This window comes from Schistocerca americana, chromosome 7, assembly GCF_021461395.2.
Source record: "Schistocerca americana isolate TAMUIC-IGC-003095 chromosome 7, iqSchAmer2.1, whole genome shotgun sequence".
NCBI classification, from domain to species: Eukaryota; Metazoa; Arthropoda; class Insecta; order Orthoptera; family Acrididae; genus Schistocerca; species Schistocerca americana.
The window spans coordinates 231,512,889-231,533,440 of NC_060125.1; the positions used below are offsets into that span (position 1 = coordinate 231,512,889).

The 20,552-nt window shown below is 37.6% G+C and overlaps 1 protein-coding gene across 1 annotated transcript in view; it reads right to left on the reverse strand.

Moving 5' to 3' along the window:
- Window positions 1-9,848: 9,848 nt before the first annotated feature.
- Window positions 9,849-20,552, reverse strand: part of LOC124622209 (2-aminoethylphosphonate--pyruvate transaminase-like) — a 112,255-nt gene continuing 101,551 nt past the window's right edge. The window contains exons 7-8 of the mRNA XM_047147856.1: window positions 15,104-15,267; window positions 9,849-10,224 (exon numbers count right to left, since the gene is read on the reverse strand). Of these exons, the coding sequence (XP_047003812.1) occupies window positions 10,073-10,224; window positions 15,104-15,267 (316 nt within the window). The 3' untranslated portion in view covers window positions 9,849-10,072. The remainder of the gene's footprint in view (window positions 10,225-15,103; window positions 15,268-20,552) is intronic.

The window sequence follows — 20,552 nt, forward strand, 5'->3', positions numbered from 1 at the left end:
ATTGTAATTATAATACAGAAGATTTATCGCAAAACTGATTATGTTATTTTTGTAGCTTGGATAGATTGAATCTGTTTTTCAGCCTCCACCCACGGCAAAAGGTGTATAAGTCAACACCTCATGGTCTGGTGGCACTGCATAGCGGTAATAATAATAATAATAATAATAATACGAGGGCAGTTCAATAAGTAATGCAACACATTTTTTTTCTCGGCCAATTTTGGTTGAAAAAACCGGAAATTTCTTGTGGAATATTTTCAAACATTCCCGCTTCGTCTCGTATAGTTTCATTGACTTCCGACAGGTGGCAGCGCTGTACGGAGCTGTTAAAATGGCGTCTGTAACGGATTTGCGTTGCACCCGAGAGGAGCTCACAAAACTTCAGTGGACTGTTCTTCCTCATGCACCCTACAGCGCCGATCTCGCACCGTCGGATTTCCATATGTTTGGCCTAATGAAGGACGCAATCCGTGGGAGGCACTACGCGGATGATGAAGAAGTTATTGATGCAGTACGACGTTGGCTCCGACATCGACCAGTGGAATGGTACCGTGCAGGCATACAGGCCCTCATTTCTAGGTGGCGTAAGGCCGTAGCATTGAATGAAGATTACGTTGAAAAATAGTGTTGTGTAGCTAAAAAATTGGGGAATAACCTGGTGTATTTCAATGCTGAATAAAACAACCCCTGTTTCAGAAAAAAAAATGTGTTGCATTACTTATTGAACTGCCCTCGTAATAATAATAATAAAGAAGATGAAGAAGCTGATTAGGAGGAAAATCATTGCATTTCTAAGTTTCAGAACAGTTGTTCAAAATTTAATATATTTAAATTGTGTGCTACAAAACAATGTTTTTAAGTGTAAAAAGAAGACAGTGTTAATCCTAATGAAAAATCATAAAATTTACACAAAGAACAAGGAGTAAGGCTCGGAGCTCCTGTGAAGCGGATTTAATCACACCCTCCATATCAGCATTCATAATAATGATTTAAAAGACATTGTAACATAAAAGGATATCTCTTCAAAGTATATTATAGGCAAAGTTGTGATACTTTGGTAGTGACGTGTATAGAGTTTTAGATAAATGAGAAATGATATGATCAAGTAGAGATGATAACCATCAAAGAGAGCCAATTAGTTATTTGGAAGGTCTTATTCCTCAGACTGTTGAATGTTGCTCAAACAATGGAAAATCCTGGATGGAATGTAACAATATTATGAAAAGAATAGTTGTTGCTCACCATATAGCAGAGATGCTGAGCCGCAGGTAGGCACAACAAAAAGACTGTCAGAAAGTGAGCTTTTGGCCAACAAAGCCTTCATCAGAAATAGATAACATACACATGCAGACACTCATGCAAATGCAACACACACACACACATATGACCACAGTTTCTGAGAGTCTGTTTGTTGTGCCTATCTGTGACTCAGAGTCTCTGCCATGTGGTGAGGAGCAACTATCCTCTTCATACTATTGTTTAATGTTTTTCATAGAAACAATGACTGAGGAAAGGCTTTAGTCTATCTCCCTTTATAGTTCAAAATAGTGGTCACGAAAGACAGAATCTTAAGCAAAGCTGTTGTAATCTGAAGACTGTTTTGAATACCAAAGTGAAGTACTGGACATGGTCATGTTGGAGGTAGTATGCCTTTAACCCTCACATGCTGTCTGGACTCGTTTAACTACAAGTAAACAGTTTTAATGTGGGTATAGACTACTCATTTCCCAGATATGCTATTCACAGACTTTTATTATAACTGGGTAAAATATTTATGATTTTAACACAGACTGTAGTACAGTAATTTGAAATTTTTGTAGTGGGGTCAGAAAATATCCCAAGTATACAATATTTCATTTTCAGTATTATATGTAAGTGTCATTACGAAAATAAATCTTGGCAACAATGCATTTTATAAACTGACATTCATTTGCACATTGTTGTAAACAATGAATGTAGAAAATACAGTCACCTGAATTGTTATTACAAATTCACAATCCGGAATTGAGTTTTGTTGAAGGAAGATGTGGTGTTACAGTTTATACGTCCTAAATGGTGATATACATTTCGCAACGGGCTACAGTCATGAGCAGGCTTTGGCAGATTTACAGAAGGGTGACAGTGATAATGAACCAATTTTTGGAAACGAGGATGACAGTGATGTTGATGGAGATGTGATAGAGTAAGATACGCAGGTCGGAGATGAGGTGGATATGACTGACTGAGGAGAAGGTGGTAATGGTATTCAGGTAATGAGTGCATCCACTTTTGTGTTTAGAAGTGGACAGATAACATGTAACACAGTAACACGTGATGTGTGCAAGCAGGTTTCAAGGAATGTGATATGTGAAACTGCGCATATTCCACATCACCTTAGACCACAATTGGAGACAAGGACAGATTGTTTCGGCCTTTTTATCACCAATCACATGCAGAGAGTAATAGTAATGCATACCAATAATCATGCAAATGATGATAAAATTCTGTACCCAACTCTTGAATGCTGGATTGAACTGCATGCACTCTTTGGTCTACTAATAATGCATGCACAATGCATGTGGGAAACCCTTGAGTGAATTTTGGTTACCTATTTTTCGAGCCACAGTGAGCATTTCAAGATTTTGTGATATTTTGATGTGCCTCCAGTTCAATGATAAACTTACGAGGGAAGAAAGAAAAGTTGCTCTGGATCAAAAGCTGAACCTATAAGGGCTGTGTTTAAAATGTTCGTTGAGGCATGCATTTTGTCTTATGTCCTTGGACCTTATATTACAGTTGATGAGTATGTGTGTACATTCAGGGGACAGTGTCCACTCAGTATGTCATAAATGCACAAGAGTATATGGGGAAATCTGGTGAAGGAAGAGGAATAAATCAAGGGAAATGAGTGGTACATGATTTAATTGATCACCTGAAGGGAAGTGGTAGGAACATTATGACTGATAACTTTTTTACAAGTTTTGATTTGGTACAAGAACTTCTTGTTAATAAATTGACACTTGTGGGAACTTTTCAGGTCAACCAAAAAGAGATGTCAAAAGACATGTTGCCATCAAAACAGAGGCATCCATCATCTAAAACTTTTGGGTATGCACAGAAAACTGTTTTAGCTTTGTGTGTTCCTACACAAAATAAATCAGTCATTTTGTTGACTATTCTACACCAAACATTTGATGTAAGTGAGCATGAGCACAAAAAACCTGAAATAGTAATGTTCTACAACTCAACAAAGTCAGGAGTTGTTATAGTTTAAGGTGGCTAGACATTATTCAGTGAAACCTATAACAAGAAGGTAGCCACTTGCTGTATTTTTTGATATACTAGATTTAGCTTGTCTCAATGCTTACATTCTGTATTGTAAATTTTTATGTGATATGAGAAATAAAATTGAAAGAAGGGTATTCCTCTTAGAACTAGGAAAAGACCTAGTCAAATTTCACATTGAATGGCGAATCCTGTCGCCCCAGTGCAGAACACAACGTATTTGTTCGGCTATAATATCATCAGGCTTCAAGGATCTTCTAAAGGAAAAACAAGGCGATAAACATGAAGCTGATGTTCTGAATCTGAAAAGAGAATGGTGCGATTCCTGCCCAAAGTCTAAGGACAAGAAATTTAATCAACAATGTGATGGGTATCACAAGTTTATCTGTAAAAAACATGCTAGGATGTGTGTGTTGTGTAATGATTGTTCGTCATAATGCATGGAGAGCGAGTAGGAGTGTATTTCTAATAAAATTCCATGTAAGTGATATTATACATACTATTAATAAATTTCAGTATTGTTTCATAGTGTGTGGGTTATGAATATTTTGTGTTAAAAATTTTTTTGGAACTAAACAAACTAAATAAAATATATTTCAATATTTAAAAAAATGTAGTAAATAATTACAACTTACAAGTCACCTAATTATATTAAGAAACTATGGATTTGTAATATCAACATTGTGCATATGTTTCTCAATGAATTATAATTACTTTTGTGGGCATATTTCAAATTTTATCACCATAAACTTGCTTGAATCACATTGGGGTTAAAAAAGGCCCCAGGCACACAGTATACTTTTCCAGAGCTGATACCATGCGAGGGTTACACGGGAAAAAACAGTTTAATGTGGGTTCTGAACTACGGTTTTACTTAGCATTTTATGCAACAACAAACATTGATGAGGGTGAAAGAACTGATAATTGTTCATATGCATAGAAGTGAACTACTACCTGAAGATAGATTCAGATTCTTTATTAATCATTCAGCATTTGTACATGCAACAGATTTCATTGGTACATTTACTTATTAATATTACAAAATACATTTTTACGTTATTGACAGTGTTCTAGTTGGCATTTGTAAAAATTCTTCTAAAGAATAAAATGAGTTTTCTAGCAAGAAGCTATGTAGTTTTTTCCTTAAATGATTTGATTGGTGTGCTTGTGAGATGTTTATAAGTTTGTTATATATTTTGATTGTTGTGTAGGTACTTTTATTTGTTTTTGCTAATCTGTTAAGAGCAGAGTCCTACTCATTCTTTTATTATAATCGGGTTTTTTATTTCTTACACTCGAACCTGGTAATTCAGTGAGTATGTAATTAACACTTTCTAGAATATATAAATTAATTACAGTTAAAATCTTATACTTAGTGAACAAAGGTTTGCAACGAGTTCCGCTATATGACCTTGCCGTTACTGTAATTGCCTTCTTCTAAATTAAAAGAGTGTCAGTTATTTATTTTTATCCCCCCCCCCACACCTCTCCTGAGTGTTAGTCTGTATTTGAAAATAGATTTTAAAAAAGGCAAAATACCCTCCTTCCTTACACATTCAAAGGTGACACATGACATCAGTCTCTTACTCTTGATAATATAACTGTTACTCTTGTCCTACATGGGTGTTCGATGTTAGTATGTTGTCAAGTGTAATGCCTAAAAATTTTACGTTTTGTTTTTCTATTTTTGCAATCTTTGATAGATTAAACCACATATTCTCTATCGTATTTACATTTAATAGTAAACCATTTGCATTGGACCAGGATGCTGCACTTTCTTTCACGAAATTCATTTTTTTGACAAAGTATTCAAATAAGTAGTTTACAGAAGAAAAATAGTATCACCTGCATACATATACGTCTTCATGTTTGTATTATCTGGTAAGTCATTTATTTGTAGTAGGAATAAAAGAGGTCCTGATTTTGATCCCTGTGACACTCCATGTGTGTTTGATATCACAGCCTGAACTCACCATCCACTTTATTTTAATTGAGGCATGATTTCATTAGTTTTAGACTTTTGCCACAAATTCTGTAGTATTCTAGTTTGGAGAGCAAAACATAGTGGTCAACACAATGGAGGGCCTCACTCAGGTCACAGAAGGTTACCTGTGTATGAGCATGGTCCTGAGAAAATGTCTCTAAGAGACATTTGTCTACATTTTCTTTCTTTCCTGTAACCAAACTGTAATGTACTTAACATCTTATTCATTTCTAGGTACTCCTACACTTGTATAAGATTTGCTTTGCTTCTTAAAGATCAAAGTCACCTTGGATAATTTGAGGGGATCAGGAAAAACGCCATCTCTTAGATACAAGTTTATACAGTATGTTAATGGAGCTTATTTGACATATTATATGTGTCTTTAGTGAATGAATTCTTCAAGTCTTTGATAATTTCAAGAGTTTCGCCTTGGTTTACCTCCCTAAAGTTGCTTAATGAAGCCCCGGCCAGATCACGATTTAGATTTGTGTTCTTAAAGTAATCCATATATGTTTCATTAGATTTTCTTATTAACTTTTTGATTTCTTCTGCACAGCTTACAAAGTATTGGTTTGAATGTATTTGCTAGTATTGGAACTGCTTTATTAGAGTTTCTGACTACACCTTTAGTGTTACTGATTACTAATCTTGCTGCTGTGTCAGTTTACTTGTTTTTTAAAGAAATTAGCGTTGGATCTTCGTTTAGCCAATTGTAACTCTTTCTTATACAGTTTATTGGTAATTTTTTGCACATCCTTAATTTCATCAGAGTTCTTTACTTTGCTTGGCCTTTTAAAAGCAGTATTTTATTCTTTAGATTCTCCAGTTCTTGGGTATACCATGGTTTTCCCTTTCCAGTTAAGTGTTTTTCCTTTGGAACAAGATGAGTATTTAAGATACTAGTTAAATAATTGTGGAAGGCTTCATAAACACATTCTGCATTAGAACCACATCTTAGAAACTGTCTGTCCCAGTCTGTTATGCTGAGCAGGTGCACTAGTTTTTTCAGATTGTATTTTGTTAGTATTAAGGTATTTTTAGACTTAGTTTTGTCGGGACATGTTCCTGTCCGCTTTTATAAAATGTTTTAACTCTACTGTTAACATGCTGATCTGAGAAAATAACGTATTTCACATTAGTGGAATACATATCATGAGGACACTTAACAAAAACATTATCCAAGCTTGCTTTTAGTCTGGTAGGTTTTGAATTAACATAATGCAAATTGTGCTGCCTTAGGATATCCAATAACTTTTTTACACTAGGTTTCTTACAAGTTACATCAAAGCTTGAATTGATGTCTCACGCCAATATTGTTGGATATCCTTTCCTGTTTCTTGTGTAGCAGAGGACCTGTCTAAGTTATCTAGAAAAGTATTTTCATCCGGGTTGGCGGCACAGTAGACACATGCGTAAATAACTTGTATTACATCATGTATTATACTCATAACTTCAAAGTGTTTCTCAACACATACCCATCTGAGATCAGGTGCTCTGAAGTCTGTTTCACTGATGTGGTGTACAGTACCACCTTTTTGATACCGAGATCTGCAGAAGCCATTTCTGTATTCATATGGGTTATAGTGTTCTATTTGTTCTTGTTTAAGCCAATTTTCAGATAAACAGAGAAAAGAATACTTATTTTGTGTAAATGCCTCCACCAATACTTCACCTTTACTTTTTTTTTGCTTTTAAGCCATAAAAAATCACGTCGGTGTGAATTAGATGTAGACCTATTAGGCTCCTGGCTCCTCCATAAGCAGTGTTGTCCTGAAGGTACTGTTGTTTGTGGTCCTGCTGCTGCTAGTGTTGCTTGTGTTTTCAGGATTCTTTCCTCAGTTGTCTTATTTGCATCTCCGTCTGCTGCTGCTGCTGTCCGTGTAGATTTTTGATGTGTTGCTTTGGTTGTTGTAGGTTTTGCTGCTACTGCTGCTTTTGCTGCTTGTTATCCTGCTTGTACTGATGATGAGTCTAATTTTTGTGTTGATGTAGTTTTCATTTGTTGCTTTTGTTGGTGATAGTGTTCAAAATACAAATAAAATTGGATTTTTTTTTTTAATTCAAAAATTGCAATTAAAATTTCAAACAATGGAAAGTCCAGAATAGAATAACAATATTATGAAAAGCATAGATTGGTAATCACCAAATGAGGTGTGTTCAGAAACTTCGGGAACTTTGTCCACAAAATTTTTCTGCACTTTCCTTTTAGTTATTGTGCATTGTCTCCCTCAAAATACTCTCCTCTATAATTCATACACTGCTCCCAGTGCCATTTCCACTTTTGGAAGCTGTCCTGGTACACCTCTTGCTGGTTTGCACGAAGTGCCATCTGCGAATTTTCTTTTACCTTATCTATCATTGCAAATCTTTGTCCTTTCAACGGGTTTTCAATTCTTGGAAATTAAAAAAAGTCTGTAGGGGCCACATCTGGAGAGTACAGAGGATGAGGCAGCATAGTTATTTGGTTTTTTGTGCAGTAGTCACACACCAACAGGGATGAACATGGAGGCATGTTATTGTGATCCAAGAGGCATGAATTGCCTCACCACATTCCAGGACGTTTCCTTCTCACATTTTCTTGTAGGCATCACAACATGTCTCGATAGTACCATCAGTTAACAGTTCGTTCCTATGCTTCAAATTCATGATGAACTAATCCTTCAAAGTCAAAGAAAACTATCAGGATGGCTTTGACATTTGACCTGACAACCTATTTTCCATCTTGGAGAACATTTCCCAACCCATTGTGTAGATTGAACCTTAGTGCTAACATCATAAACGTAAGTCCCAACATCATAAACGTAGACCCATATCTCATCACGAGTTATGATTTTTTTTAAGGAACATCTCGTTTTCACTTTTCACAGATTGCGAGGCGAAGATCTTTCTGAGCCATGGGACAAACCTGGTGGCAACATGATGCATTCCAAGATGCTGTGTCACGGTTTCATGACATGGTCCAACTGAAATGTTAAATTCTTCTGCAGTCAGCCTGTCAGTCAGTCTTCAATTGGCATACACAATTTCATTGACGTTCCTAACATGAACGTTGTTGGTAGAAGTCGAAAAGCGTCCTTAACGAGGATCATCTTTAACTTCTGTTGGCCATTCTTAAACCGTGTGAACCATTCGTAAAATGGAGTATGGCTTAAGCACCATTTGGTGTGCCTTTGTAAAGGTTTTCTTGAGTTTCAGACAAAATTTGATGTAGATGTGTTGCTCCTCTAACTCTGCCATCTTGAAATTCGCAAACTGTGTGATGCAGCGTTCTACTGATCAATAACTAACAGACATACAACAATTAAACTTCTGACAGTTACACATTATACACAGGTATGTGCAGGGATGCCAACCGCTTTTCGCTCCAACACACCATTGGCGCAAAATTACGAATGTTCCAGAATCTTTTAACATTCAAGACTTTAGCCAAAAGATGCGCGCGCGCGCACACACACACACACACACACACACACACACACGCGTCTCTCTCTGTCTGCTGTGGCCAGACTACAGATTGCAACTGTGCTTGATGGGAGAAGCAGTCTAGCATGGGGTGTCAAGGAGGAGGGACAGCAGGGTAGGAGTTGGAAAAGCATAGTGCTAATTGTGGGAGCAAGTAGGGACAGGGAAGGGCTATTAGGTGCTGTCAAGAGGTTTGGGAGGTGGGAGCGGAAATGGAAAAAGAAAGAAACAGAGAAGGGGGTAAAGACTGTGGGGCGCATTGGTGCAATAGAAGGTTGTATAGTGATGTAGTTGGAGCAGGATAGTTAAGTGAAATGCAGGGACTAGTGTAGATTGATGCCAGAGGAGTTATGGGAACATAGGATTAGTGCACAGACTGTTCCCACCTGTACAGTTCAGAAAAGCTGGTGTTGGTAGGAAGGATCCAGATGGTGCAAGCTCTGAAGCAGTCACTGAAGTGATGTGTTGGGCACTGTCTTCAGAAACTGGGTGGCCCAGCTCTCTCTTGGCCACAGTTTGTCAGTAGCCATTCATGCGGACAGACAGCTTGTCAGTTTTCATGCCCCTGTAGAAAATAGCACAGTGATTCCAGATTATTTCTGGATCACGCAAGTACTCTCACAGCTAGCTCTGCTGTTGATGGAAGGGGAGTAAGTGGTGGCAGGAGGGTATATGGGACAGGTCTATCATACAGGTCTGTTGCAGGGATATGAGCCATGAGACAAGGGGTTGGGAGCAGGGGTGGAGTAGGGTTTGAAGTTTAATATGTAATTGAGATTAAGTTTGAAATTTTCTTATGGACCTCAATTTCATTAAGGGGACAGTGTAAACAGCATGAATACTGCCTTAACAAAGAGCGTAAGTAATTATTCATATCCACTATGTTGTGCAGAAATGCTAAGAGGGAATGCTTAGGGAAGGTCAGTGTGAGCTATTCTTAGTTCATTCTCTCTCAAATGCATTTAGCAATCATTGCTTGTAGTTTTACTGCCATAAATATCAATTGGTACTAAGCCACCTCGTGTGTGTTTGTATAGTAAAAATAGCTTTGTAACCTCACTGTTGTTCCCTACATGTTATGTCTCTGCTTTCAACTGATGAAAGACATAGTAAAACTTTTAATACCACTGGAAAATCATTTGTTTCTGTTGAAGAAAATTTATTTCTTTTATTCACTTACAAAAGTTAATACTTGTATGCATACGCTAGTACTGTTCCATTTTATTCACTTATATCGTTTGGAAGAAAATTATTTATTTGACATCTGAGGGTCTTTTGTTGCCACCATGGTAGCAGAGCTGCATCAAACCAGACTTCAGACTGAAGACAACAACAACATGGTAGCAGTACTCTCTTCTGGAATTAATACCTCACTGGCAGAGGTACCCCCATATCAGTGAGTACAGCCTTAATGCAGGATACCAGATGCTGCAAGTCCTTTGGGTGAAGGTCTCCTATGTTTCCAATACGAAAGCTGTCTGCATTTGTCACTTTTCCAGGATAGATGACTTGTCCTAATAAGAGAACATCAACTGTGATTAAAGCTGATGATGAATATTATGAACACAGTAGTAATATGTGATCACTTTAATTACTAAACATATATTATGCGTATATAAATGTACACATGATGATGAATGTTGTTGCTGTTTTTTGATAACTACATTTTCTTTGTGAGTAAAAGCTACAGTGGCACATAGCATTGCTTATTTGATTGTAATTATGAAGAAATAGGATCAAGTAAATAAATAATGTACAGGTAATCTGGCTGTGTAACTTTCGAGAAGTGGTGTGGTGAAAATGAACAATCAATTTTAATAGTATGAGCAGTAGGCACTATTCCCCAACATAAGTGGTCATCCTCTGTCAAATAATATAAAAAAAAATTGAAAATAAAGCCATTAAACATTTTCTGCTTGTTTTAGACTATCTTGGTTTTTGCTTACGAAGACCAAACATAGAACTTCGTAATTTGTTAACTCTTCATGTGATCTCAAATGTCTTTCTGAGCAACGTATAAATAAAGAAATCCATGTGTTAAAATAAAGGATTACATACATAAAAAATGAAATCAAGTTCAAATCTATTGACACCAGTAGTTTCTAATTAAACTGATGATTGGAAGAGTGTGCTTATGACTTACTGCTTCTGGAAAGTCGATTCCCACTGTGAAACTTTCAGATATTCTTACAAATATGAGCCACCAAGCAGACAAAAGAAAACATGATTGTCTTTGGAGTTTTCTGGAAGATTCAGGTAAAATGTAAGATATATGTTGTTTAACATTTGCAATAACTCTTCTGCTGTTAATTTTCCCCACCAGAATTACTTAAGAAACAAGAACACCAAAAGTCAACATTTTTCAAGATGAAAGCTTAATCAGTCATATAAATGTTTGTGCATTCTCTGACAAGCCACGCTAAATGAATGATATGATTACAGTGAGGTGGTATAACAGAAAACTGAATATTAATGAACAAACAACTAAGTTTTAAGGCAGCCATACATGAAGCTTCATGTACACTTCAAACGTGTATAATGTGAGAGGTTGAATTTCCAGATTTAAAGTATTTATTGATGGTTTTTTAATTAATGTTTAACAGCTGTTTCCCAAGAAAACAATAGAATATGGTGCTAAAAAGACATCAAAAACATGTGAATTACAAAAGGAATCAAAATATTATTATATGCAAGGAAAAGGGAATTGTTTGAAATGCTTGGAACAAACAGAGAAATAGGACTGATTACATATTACAAGAAATACTATGCTGTCTTAAAGAAAGTGATTATAAAATCTGTGCATAATGGTGAAATTAGTAATTCAGGTAATAAATTAAATCTATATTGGTCCTAGCAAAAAGATAAACAGGGGCTCAGTTACAGAATGAGGGTAGTCTGTGAAAAACAGGCAATAAATGGTAGCAGTCAGGTAGCCAATATATTTAATAATCACTTCCTTTAAGTAGCTCAGAAGATTGGCGTACACAGTTCAAGGGACAAAGCATTAGAATATATGCAAGAAACAGTGCCTCATATATGCAGTCAAATCGCAGTTACTCCCTGCTCTGACCAAGAAAATAAATCCCTCACCAAATCTCTCACAAAGTTGACAAGATCTCATGTAAAGTACTAAAACCCTGTTCTTCACATAGGGTGTGTAGAATGCAGTCAGTCATCCATCCAACACCTCACTATCATGGGGGATATTCCCAGACAGACTGAAATATGCTACTGTCTGTCATGAGCACCAGGTAGTGGCTCGTTTGAGAGACTCACATGTGTATCACTTCAAATGGCTCAGTGTTTTCATTTTTGAGTGATAGTATGATGGCCATTGGATATGTAACTTTTTATGTAACCATCACTATTATTAAATTACATTACATAACTATGAAAAGTTTTTCAAACAATGAAAACTCTAGGTAGGAATGTCAACAATGTAGGAAAAGACAGATTGCTACTTAGCGTAAGTAGACATGTCAAGTTGCAGTCAGGTACATTTAAAAGACACTCACATATAGCTTTTGGTCACAGCCTTTGTCAGTAGAGAGAGAGAGAGAGACACACACACACACACACACACACACACACACACACACACACACACACAGGTGCGCGTGCGACCACAATCTCCAGTGTGTGTGTGTGTGTGTGTGTGTGTGTGTGTGTGTGTGTGGGAGGGGGGGGGGGGGGGGGTGTAAACCGTAATATCACATCAAACGGCACATGACAACAACAAAGATAAATATGTCCATGGGAACTGGGTATCTACTGATGGGGGCTCAGTTATAAGCTAAGAAAGTAAACAAAGGTAGATCTCGTCATGCAAATGCAAAATTTATGATAAAGAAGTGAAGGGTTTCCTGGGACTACTGTATGTTATCAGTGATGTCATGTACCACGTGCTCATAAGTGTGGCAAAATGAATGTGTGTCAGTGGTCACAAAACTTCAACAACAGTGCTAGACTTCTCTTTCAACAGTGATTTCAGTACCCTCTCAATACAGTTCAACTTGTTGCAGAACATCTGCATCCAGCAATTATCAATAGCCATTCTTATCTCAGAAATTCATGGCAGGGTCTACCAGCCATTCCTTCAGTTTGCAACACACAGAACCATATAACACGATATCCATAGACCCTGACTTGATTGACAATCAGGCGTAGAAATCTATCAGCAATGAAAATTTAGCATGTTCCTCAAAATCTTCAACTGCATATGGCAAAAGAAAAATGACTATCCAAGCAGCTTAGACATTAAGGGAAATGACTACCTAAGCAGCTTGAAATGATGGTTAACCACTGTCTGCATTGGTGCCTCTAATCCCAAGGCTTCTTTTCTAAAAGTAGCTCTCATTTTCACATTTTCTGATCTACCTCTGATCATATGATGTGCTGGGAACTTTAGTTAGAAAACCTTTCATATAGAAATTTCACTGCCAGCTCTAAACTACTTCATCAGTGAATGCTGCTGAACGCCAGATATCAGCCTCAGGGAGCCATCTGTAGAGTGCAAAATTGGACTTGAATAAAATTATCTGATTATATTGCACATAGAACATTTGAATCCACAACACTGTCAGCACTATGCATAATGGGTCCCATATACAATGGAATATGGGTGATAACAGGATATTGCCAACATAAGTGCTAAAATAGTTTGCTGATAGAAGAAGGCATCCCATTAACGAGGTCTTAGGCCAACAACTTTCTGTGACCCTTACAGTAAAAATCTGTATGGAAGATCTTAACTTCTGTCTCATTATTATGGGAGTCATTGTTTAAGGAAGCCATGGAGATTTTGATTGTCAGACAAGACATGAAATCCAGCCCCTGCTTTAATGAAATCACAGAGAAGTTTCCACCATTGAAGACACTTCGAGGATACTTCACCTGCCATTGGGGGCACACATCTGTAAGGTATACCTCTTTACCACTAGCCATCATCTGTGGCGTGGACTTGCGTGCACAGTGCAGTTATGGGGGAGCATACAAGGGTGCCTCTCGGTACTGTATCATCAGTCTCTTGGCTCACTCTGATGATGGATGGAAGACATGACTGATTTATCGTTGGAGGAGTTGGAATTTGCATGGCTACATCTTTGAAACTTAATAGATTAGTAATAATCTGTCAAAGGGTAAATCATCAATGGTATCCATTGAAGGTTAATGAGGAGTGACAAACACTATTTACAAATTGACATAGAGTTTGCAAACTGGAAGGAACCCTCTCACTACAGTTCAACTTCTTGCATCATATTTTGCCAGAACGTCATGTTATTTTGACATATTTGAAAAACCCAAAGGAAATCCATATTGTGTACAGTCAGTTGATCCTTTCAGTAATTAATGTTCACTTCAACCTGACAGTGTTCTACACAAATTGGTCTAGGGACAGTGAAAGAGGTGGTTGCATGTTTGTGCATAATAATGGTTACAGACAGTGATCTTTAAAGAGCAAATGCAGCATTTTGGTCATATGGGTTGCTGCCTTCGAGCAATTGACTGATGTTATTCATGGAATATTTTCGTATTAATAAAGTAATGACCTACTGGACAAACATTAAACTGCAAGTGTTAAGGTAAGCTTTGTATGGATACCAACTCATGTGGGTATCGTAGGAAGTGAACTTCATGACTGAAAGACAAATGAATCTTTCACAAGGGAGCTACTAAATCTCATAATTCAAAAAATGTACACCTCCACCTAAAAGTCTGTGAAATAGAGTAAAAAACCACCACCACTACTAGCAAACAAAGAACAATTAAGAAGAGAGAGTGAGTCTTTTGCAGACTAAACACTGGCCACATAATTTTCATCCAGTGTTTTCTTCTATTAAATGAAGACCCAACCCAAGATATTTGTGGTGGCCATCTTAATAATGGGACATATCTTCACTGAGTGTACTGTACTTGCTAAGCTGAGAATGGGGATGAAGCTGAGAGCACCTCTCTTAGCAGATGATGAAACAGTCATCCAGTGAGTCCTGAAATTTAGGAGAGAATTCAAGTTTTACTGTATATTGTTTATCAGTCTGCCATATTACATGTTGGATTGAGCACAGAGTTTGTCCCACTGCAGTCAAGGCTTCAGGGGCCTCCAACAATGTTCCTCTCTACCATGATATACTGAGTCATTACTTTTCCAGCAAAGTATCTAATTCATTTTCTTAAGAATGGCATATTTCCAGTTTATCCAGTGCTCCCTCATGTTGTCAAGATCAGTTTTGCACTACATTCTAAAACAAAAAGGTAGTGATGGCCATGAAGTGTAGTCCCTTTAAAATCAAAATCATCATCATCAGTAGCAGCATAGTTGTACAATACAATAACATGTATCTTTAGCAATCTTAAATGTAATATGAAACAACACTTATATTGTGGCAAACAAACCTTTATTGCTCAGACGAGAGTAGAAAGTGTCGAAAGCAAAGTTGGGATGCTTGGGGCAGAGATATGAAGTTATAATGTGGCTTTCATGCTCTGGCAACTTAACCAGTTTCTGGAATCCCAGTTGCTCCATCCCATGTTGTAAAGTTTGGCAGTTCTCACGATACCTGTTTGCAATGGCAAAATAATTTTTATTTTAGCATCTCTGAGGATTATTTCTTCATGAAACAGCTCTTTTATTAGTAAAAGAAAGACTGTGGTTGATTAAATGACATCAAAAATGAGTAGGCTAAAATATATCAGTTTCTTTCTGCACATAATGATACTTATTACACAAAACCTTTAAAGTCACTTAATCATTTTATTGTTAGGAATAACTCATTTTCGTACAGTATAATGACAGCCAATCTTAAGTACTGGGTGCCACACATAAAACCAACATGCCTCATGTAATGGTTAATCATGTCTAGGTGAATCACTTATGAAGTGACAATAATGTCTCAAAAGTTGGCTGCACTGCATTTTATCGTAAAATTGAGTGCATCAGTTGTTAGAAGATCATATTGTCAAGTTGTTAGAGAAATGGGGCATTATAACAGCATTTTGATATTGAGATTCTTGCCTATTGTGTGAGTACACTGCAAGAGTTGGTAATCAGAAAAAAAAGAGTTAATTATTGTAACTGGCTGTTAACATCAATTGCTAACGGTTACTTGGCCCCTTGCTTTACTTCATGTCAGATGAGGCCGAGTTTCATTTGTCAGATTATGTAAACTCCCAGAATTGCAGATACTGGTTACAGGACACCCAATATATTTTGTACAAAGAACCTCTCCACTCAGAGAAGATGGTGTTTGGTGTGCTTTGTCCGGCATGCACATTGTTGGCCCACATTTTTCAATTGCATCTTAAACAGTGCCAAATATCAAGAGGTCTTTGACTCTTTCTATACACAATTAATGGATGCAGAGACGCTGTATGCAGTATTCCAATAAGATGGAGTGATCGCTCGCATATCGAACCAAAGTATGGCCCACATCACCAACATGCTCCCTGAAAACAGACATATCACTAGAGATTTCTGTCCCCCAAGATCCCTGGACTTCACTAAAAAGCAAAGTGTTTGCTGATATCCTTGCACAGCAGACGATCTTAAACAAGAAATTATTAGAGAAAAGAACATCACACCTCAGAATTACAGAATGTTGCTGGTAATGTCATCATATGAAGTCAGCAATGCCTGGATCCCTATGGCCCTCACTTCCACCATCTCATTTAAACAGGTAACTACATGTTTTTAATGTTACTATTATCTATTCTTTTTTAATTAGTTCATTGTTACTTGCATAGCGGGTGCGAGGCTTACCAGTTTTATGGGTAACACCCTGTAAATTTATGTGGAAATTTGTGTTATACTGCCCTATTTACCAAACTCCAGCTTTGCTTGCCACTGACAGTACACAGTACACTGAAAAAATTGCAAGGGGCTTCAAAAAGCAAGTTACACATGTTATCCCACACTAAGACCATTGCACAGCAAGGGTGGCACATCATCAGAAGAGAGTGTGTGTTCTGGGATTCTTGAGAGACAGTTCTGCTGTGGTATGGATAACAAGTGCATCACAGCGAGGGAGTGAAATGGCATTGCATCTGGTAACGTACCCCACAGTTGAAGAACATGGGACAGTATGATTCCTTAAACAAAATGTATAAATTGCACACTGACCATGAAAGTATGGTTGTATATGGACCAAATGCAATGTCGCATCTAGCAGTAGTGAAATGATGCCAACAATTTAATCAAGCCCATACAGACACAGGTGATGCTGTCCAGGAAGGAAGGCAATGACTTTGACCACAGACAATAATGTCCAGGCAATGGAGAAACTGATTCATAGTAATTGTAAATCTTCAGATGATAAGGGCATTCATACAGCGATTTTTGAACAGATCTGTGACCAAGGAATGGATTTGTATTGTTGAGGAATTGAACAATTGGTAGAATGTTCCAGCTGTTGTTTACAGTGACTTAGTAACTACGTTGGAAAATAGTGACATATATGTGTGTGTCACTTTAAAGGGTACTGCAGCATTCAGTAAAATGTAGTTGGCCTGCCATAATAGTATGTAACTTTCTTTTTTTTATTGAAAATCCCTCAAATGTTGCAATGACTTGGGGATCCCTCTGATCAATGACTACAGTGTAAACAGATAAGCACATTGGATGATTGAACAATCATCTGCATTCAAGTTGACAGAGATGAGAAAAGTATTGTACATTCCCATATGAAAAAACAAAAGTGATGGAAGTTATTGGTTGAGATATAGCTGATCAAAGGAACAAAGAAATGTAAGACACGCACACATTAATGGGCATAGCAACACCAGCTGTTTAGAAGCAGGCATTGTGAGATGAAAGGAAATGACTGTGCCAATAACTATAGGCAAGTTTTGCCAAGCAGGAGAAGGAGAGACAGGTGGGTTTCAATGATGGTAACAGAATAGTGTAACAAAGCACTGTAACTATGAGAAATGTGCTGAAGATGATGTCCCTGCCCAAACCAGTGAGTTTAGAGTTGAGTTTTCTGTGGCAGGTAGAATGGCCACCAGAATGTGTTAATGTTGTTCATATTTGGTGTCGATACCAGGCTTGGTAGGGCACATAATGGATGAAAACATCATCAGATGTCGACTGTTCACTGTGAAGAACATGGGACGCCACATCCTCATCTGAGATAATGTTGTTAGCCCCTGACAGAATTTGAAAGGGGTGTCACTGCAGGTCTCCATTTGGCCAGCTGGTCGAATCGTGCAAAATTCAGACTTGTGGGGCATTCAGATGTGACAGTGGTCCAATGTTAGACTGGATGGAAACCTGAAGATAGTGCACTCATTGTCGAGGTTCCTGTCAGCCACACAAGGGACGATCGCCATATTGTGCACCGACAAAAAAGTAATCTTTTCACAATTGTGCCTGCCATTGAAGAAAATGTAATGGACTCATTGTAACATTCTGTGTCATCCTGCACCATTAATTGGAGACAAGCATTTATTTATTTATTTCTTGTTCCGTAGATCCAGTTAGTGAGTCAATCACAAGGATATGGAACATGTCAAATTGTACAGGTTTCAATTTAAACTTACAATAAATACAAGGGCATTTCAATGGCAAATTGTACATAGTTTAAGTAAGACATACTATAAATACAGTAACAGATACAATGTCAGCTAGATAACATAACTACCATTTGACAGAAAAAGGAGTTTCAAATAAAGGTTAAAGATAAGAGCACAAAGTTAAATCAGATATTAGGCCTACAAGAGTAAATACATGTACAGCCAATCTGTTGTTACAAAAAGTGTGTTAATGCCCAAATGCACAATAAAATCAATTGAACTACTTCTAGACATAATACGTTTAGTGATGGTATACATTTTCTTTCAGGTATTCATCCACAGTATAATAAGATTTCTCTGTCAGGTAATCTTTGAGAACTTGTTTAAATTTTGGCAGTTCTGTATGAACACATTTGACATGTAGTGGTAGAGCATTGAACACCTTAATGCTGGAGTAGTAAACTCCTTTTTGTACCAGAGTGAGACGTTTCATTTCTAAATGTAGATTGTTTTTGTTTCTGGTGTTATAACCATGGAATTTACTGTTGTCTTGGTAGATGGAATAATTTTTGCACACAAAGGTGAGCAAGGAAAAAATATACTGTGAGGCAGTTGTTAGGATACCTATCTTGCGAAACAAGTGCCTACAAGAGTGTCTTTGATGGACCCCACACATTATTCTGATTGCTTTTTTTTGGATGGTGAAAACTTTTTTGCAAGTGGTTGGTTCCCCCAGAATATGATAGCACCTGGACTGGAGAATTACCGTCCCTTGTGTAGGCTGCCATTAACACCACAATGCAGATGGATGCATTTGGAGTGGTGCCATGACGGGGAAGCACGGACTGTAGATGAACGGCATCGCAGATTGTTCAACAATCAATTATGATTCTGCACTAACCCAGATGACCACCGTGAGCAGCTGTGGTGGTGACTTGGGGAAAGGTCCCTTTCTTACAATATTTTTGAGAGGCACAGCAGTGTTATTCCTGTGTCATGGGGTGGGGAGCAATATGGTATGATTTCAGGTCAAGGCTGGTAGTGATTGGGGGAATCTGATGGCACAACAGCATACAACAGACTTTCTTGATCCTTCATATGTTGCCTCTCATGTGACAGTATTGTGGTGCAACTTTTTGACAGGACAATTGTTGTCCACACGTAGCACGTGCCTATGAATTGTCTGTGTGATGTTGAGGGACTCCCAAGGCCAGAAGGATCCTTAAATATGTCCCCAATAGTGCATACGTGGGACCAGCTCAGACATCAACTTTGTCCCAGCACCAGTATCCGTGACATCAAGAATGAGTTCCAACAGTTGTGGGCCAGCTCGCCTTGGAAGAGAATACAGTGACTTCATGACATCCTTCTCAATGGAACCAGTGCATGCTGCAGGATGCAGTGACTGCAACATCATACTGATAAACAGGCTCATACTGCCAAGGTGTTGGTTTTTTTTTCTTTTTTTCGGTTTTGTAAGCAGTGAAATAACATCACAAATCCTCCCAACCTCTGAAGTTTCATTTCTTTTCCTCCTTCCCTTCTGTGTGCTTCACATCTTTCATTCACAGTATAATAAAAACAGCAAATGGCAGATGTAAAATAAATCTGCTTCCTGCAAGTAAGTATTGCTGGTAACTCTTGTGACGATTATGTTTATTGTACAAGTCAGCAAACTGAACTGGAGGCCAGGGCAGGGTGGCAGCATTGTTGTTTTTACACCCAAGAAAGAGAGTGGAGGTATTAACAGCATACGCTTCAGTCTTGTACGTAGATTGCTGCCACACACCAAATGTCTATTTGCCAATGACCTGTATATGATGACTATTAAACTTTATTGGCACTGTTTTTTTTACAATACTCCTTCCTCACTATGACTGTGACAGTGTTATATGTCCAAATAAATCAATGTTGCTTTCACTCTGATGCTTCATTTCTTCATAAAAATCTAATGCATGCTTTTTCAATCTGTGTTGCCTCATTCATAGTGATTACTTGGTTATTCTGGCCACATACGGCTATTTCTCTCATAATTTTGTTGCTGGCATTGACTTTCAGCTCTATGAAAGTATACTGTGAAGTTTCCTCACATCGGTGTTTTTCTGTTTTTCATAAAGTCACAGAAACTGCTGCCTAGTAACACTTTTATCCATATAATCAGTGAGGTATTTTTTCTTCTTCTATGACTTAGATAATTGAATCCTGCTTGACATTCTATCCCTCCTTCCAAAATTTTCACACTATCAATTTAATCAGCTTTTAACATTTTGCTAACAGGTTTGACTTTTCCATTGGCACTGTCACTTGTTTCTCCTTCTCATTGTCAATCAGTTTA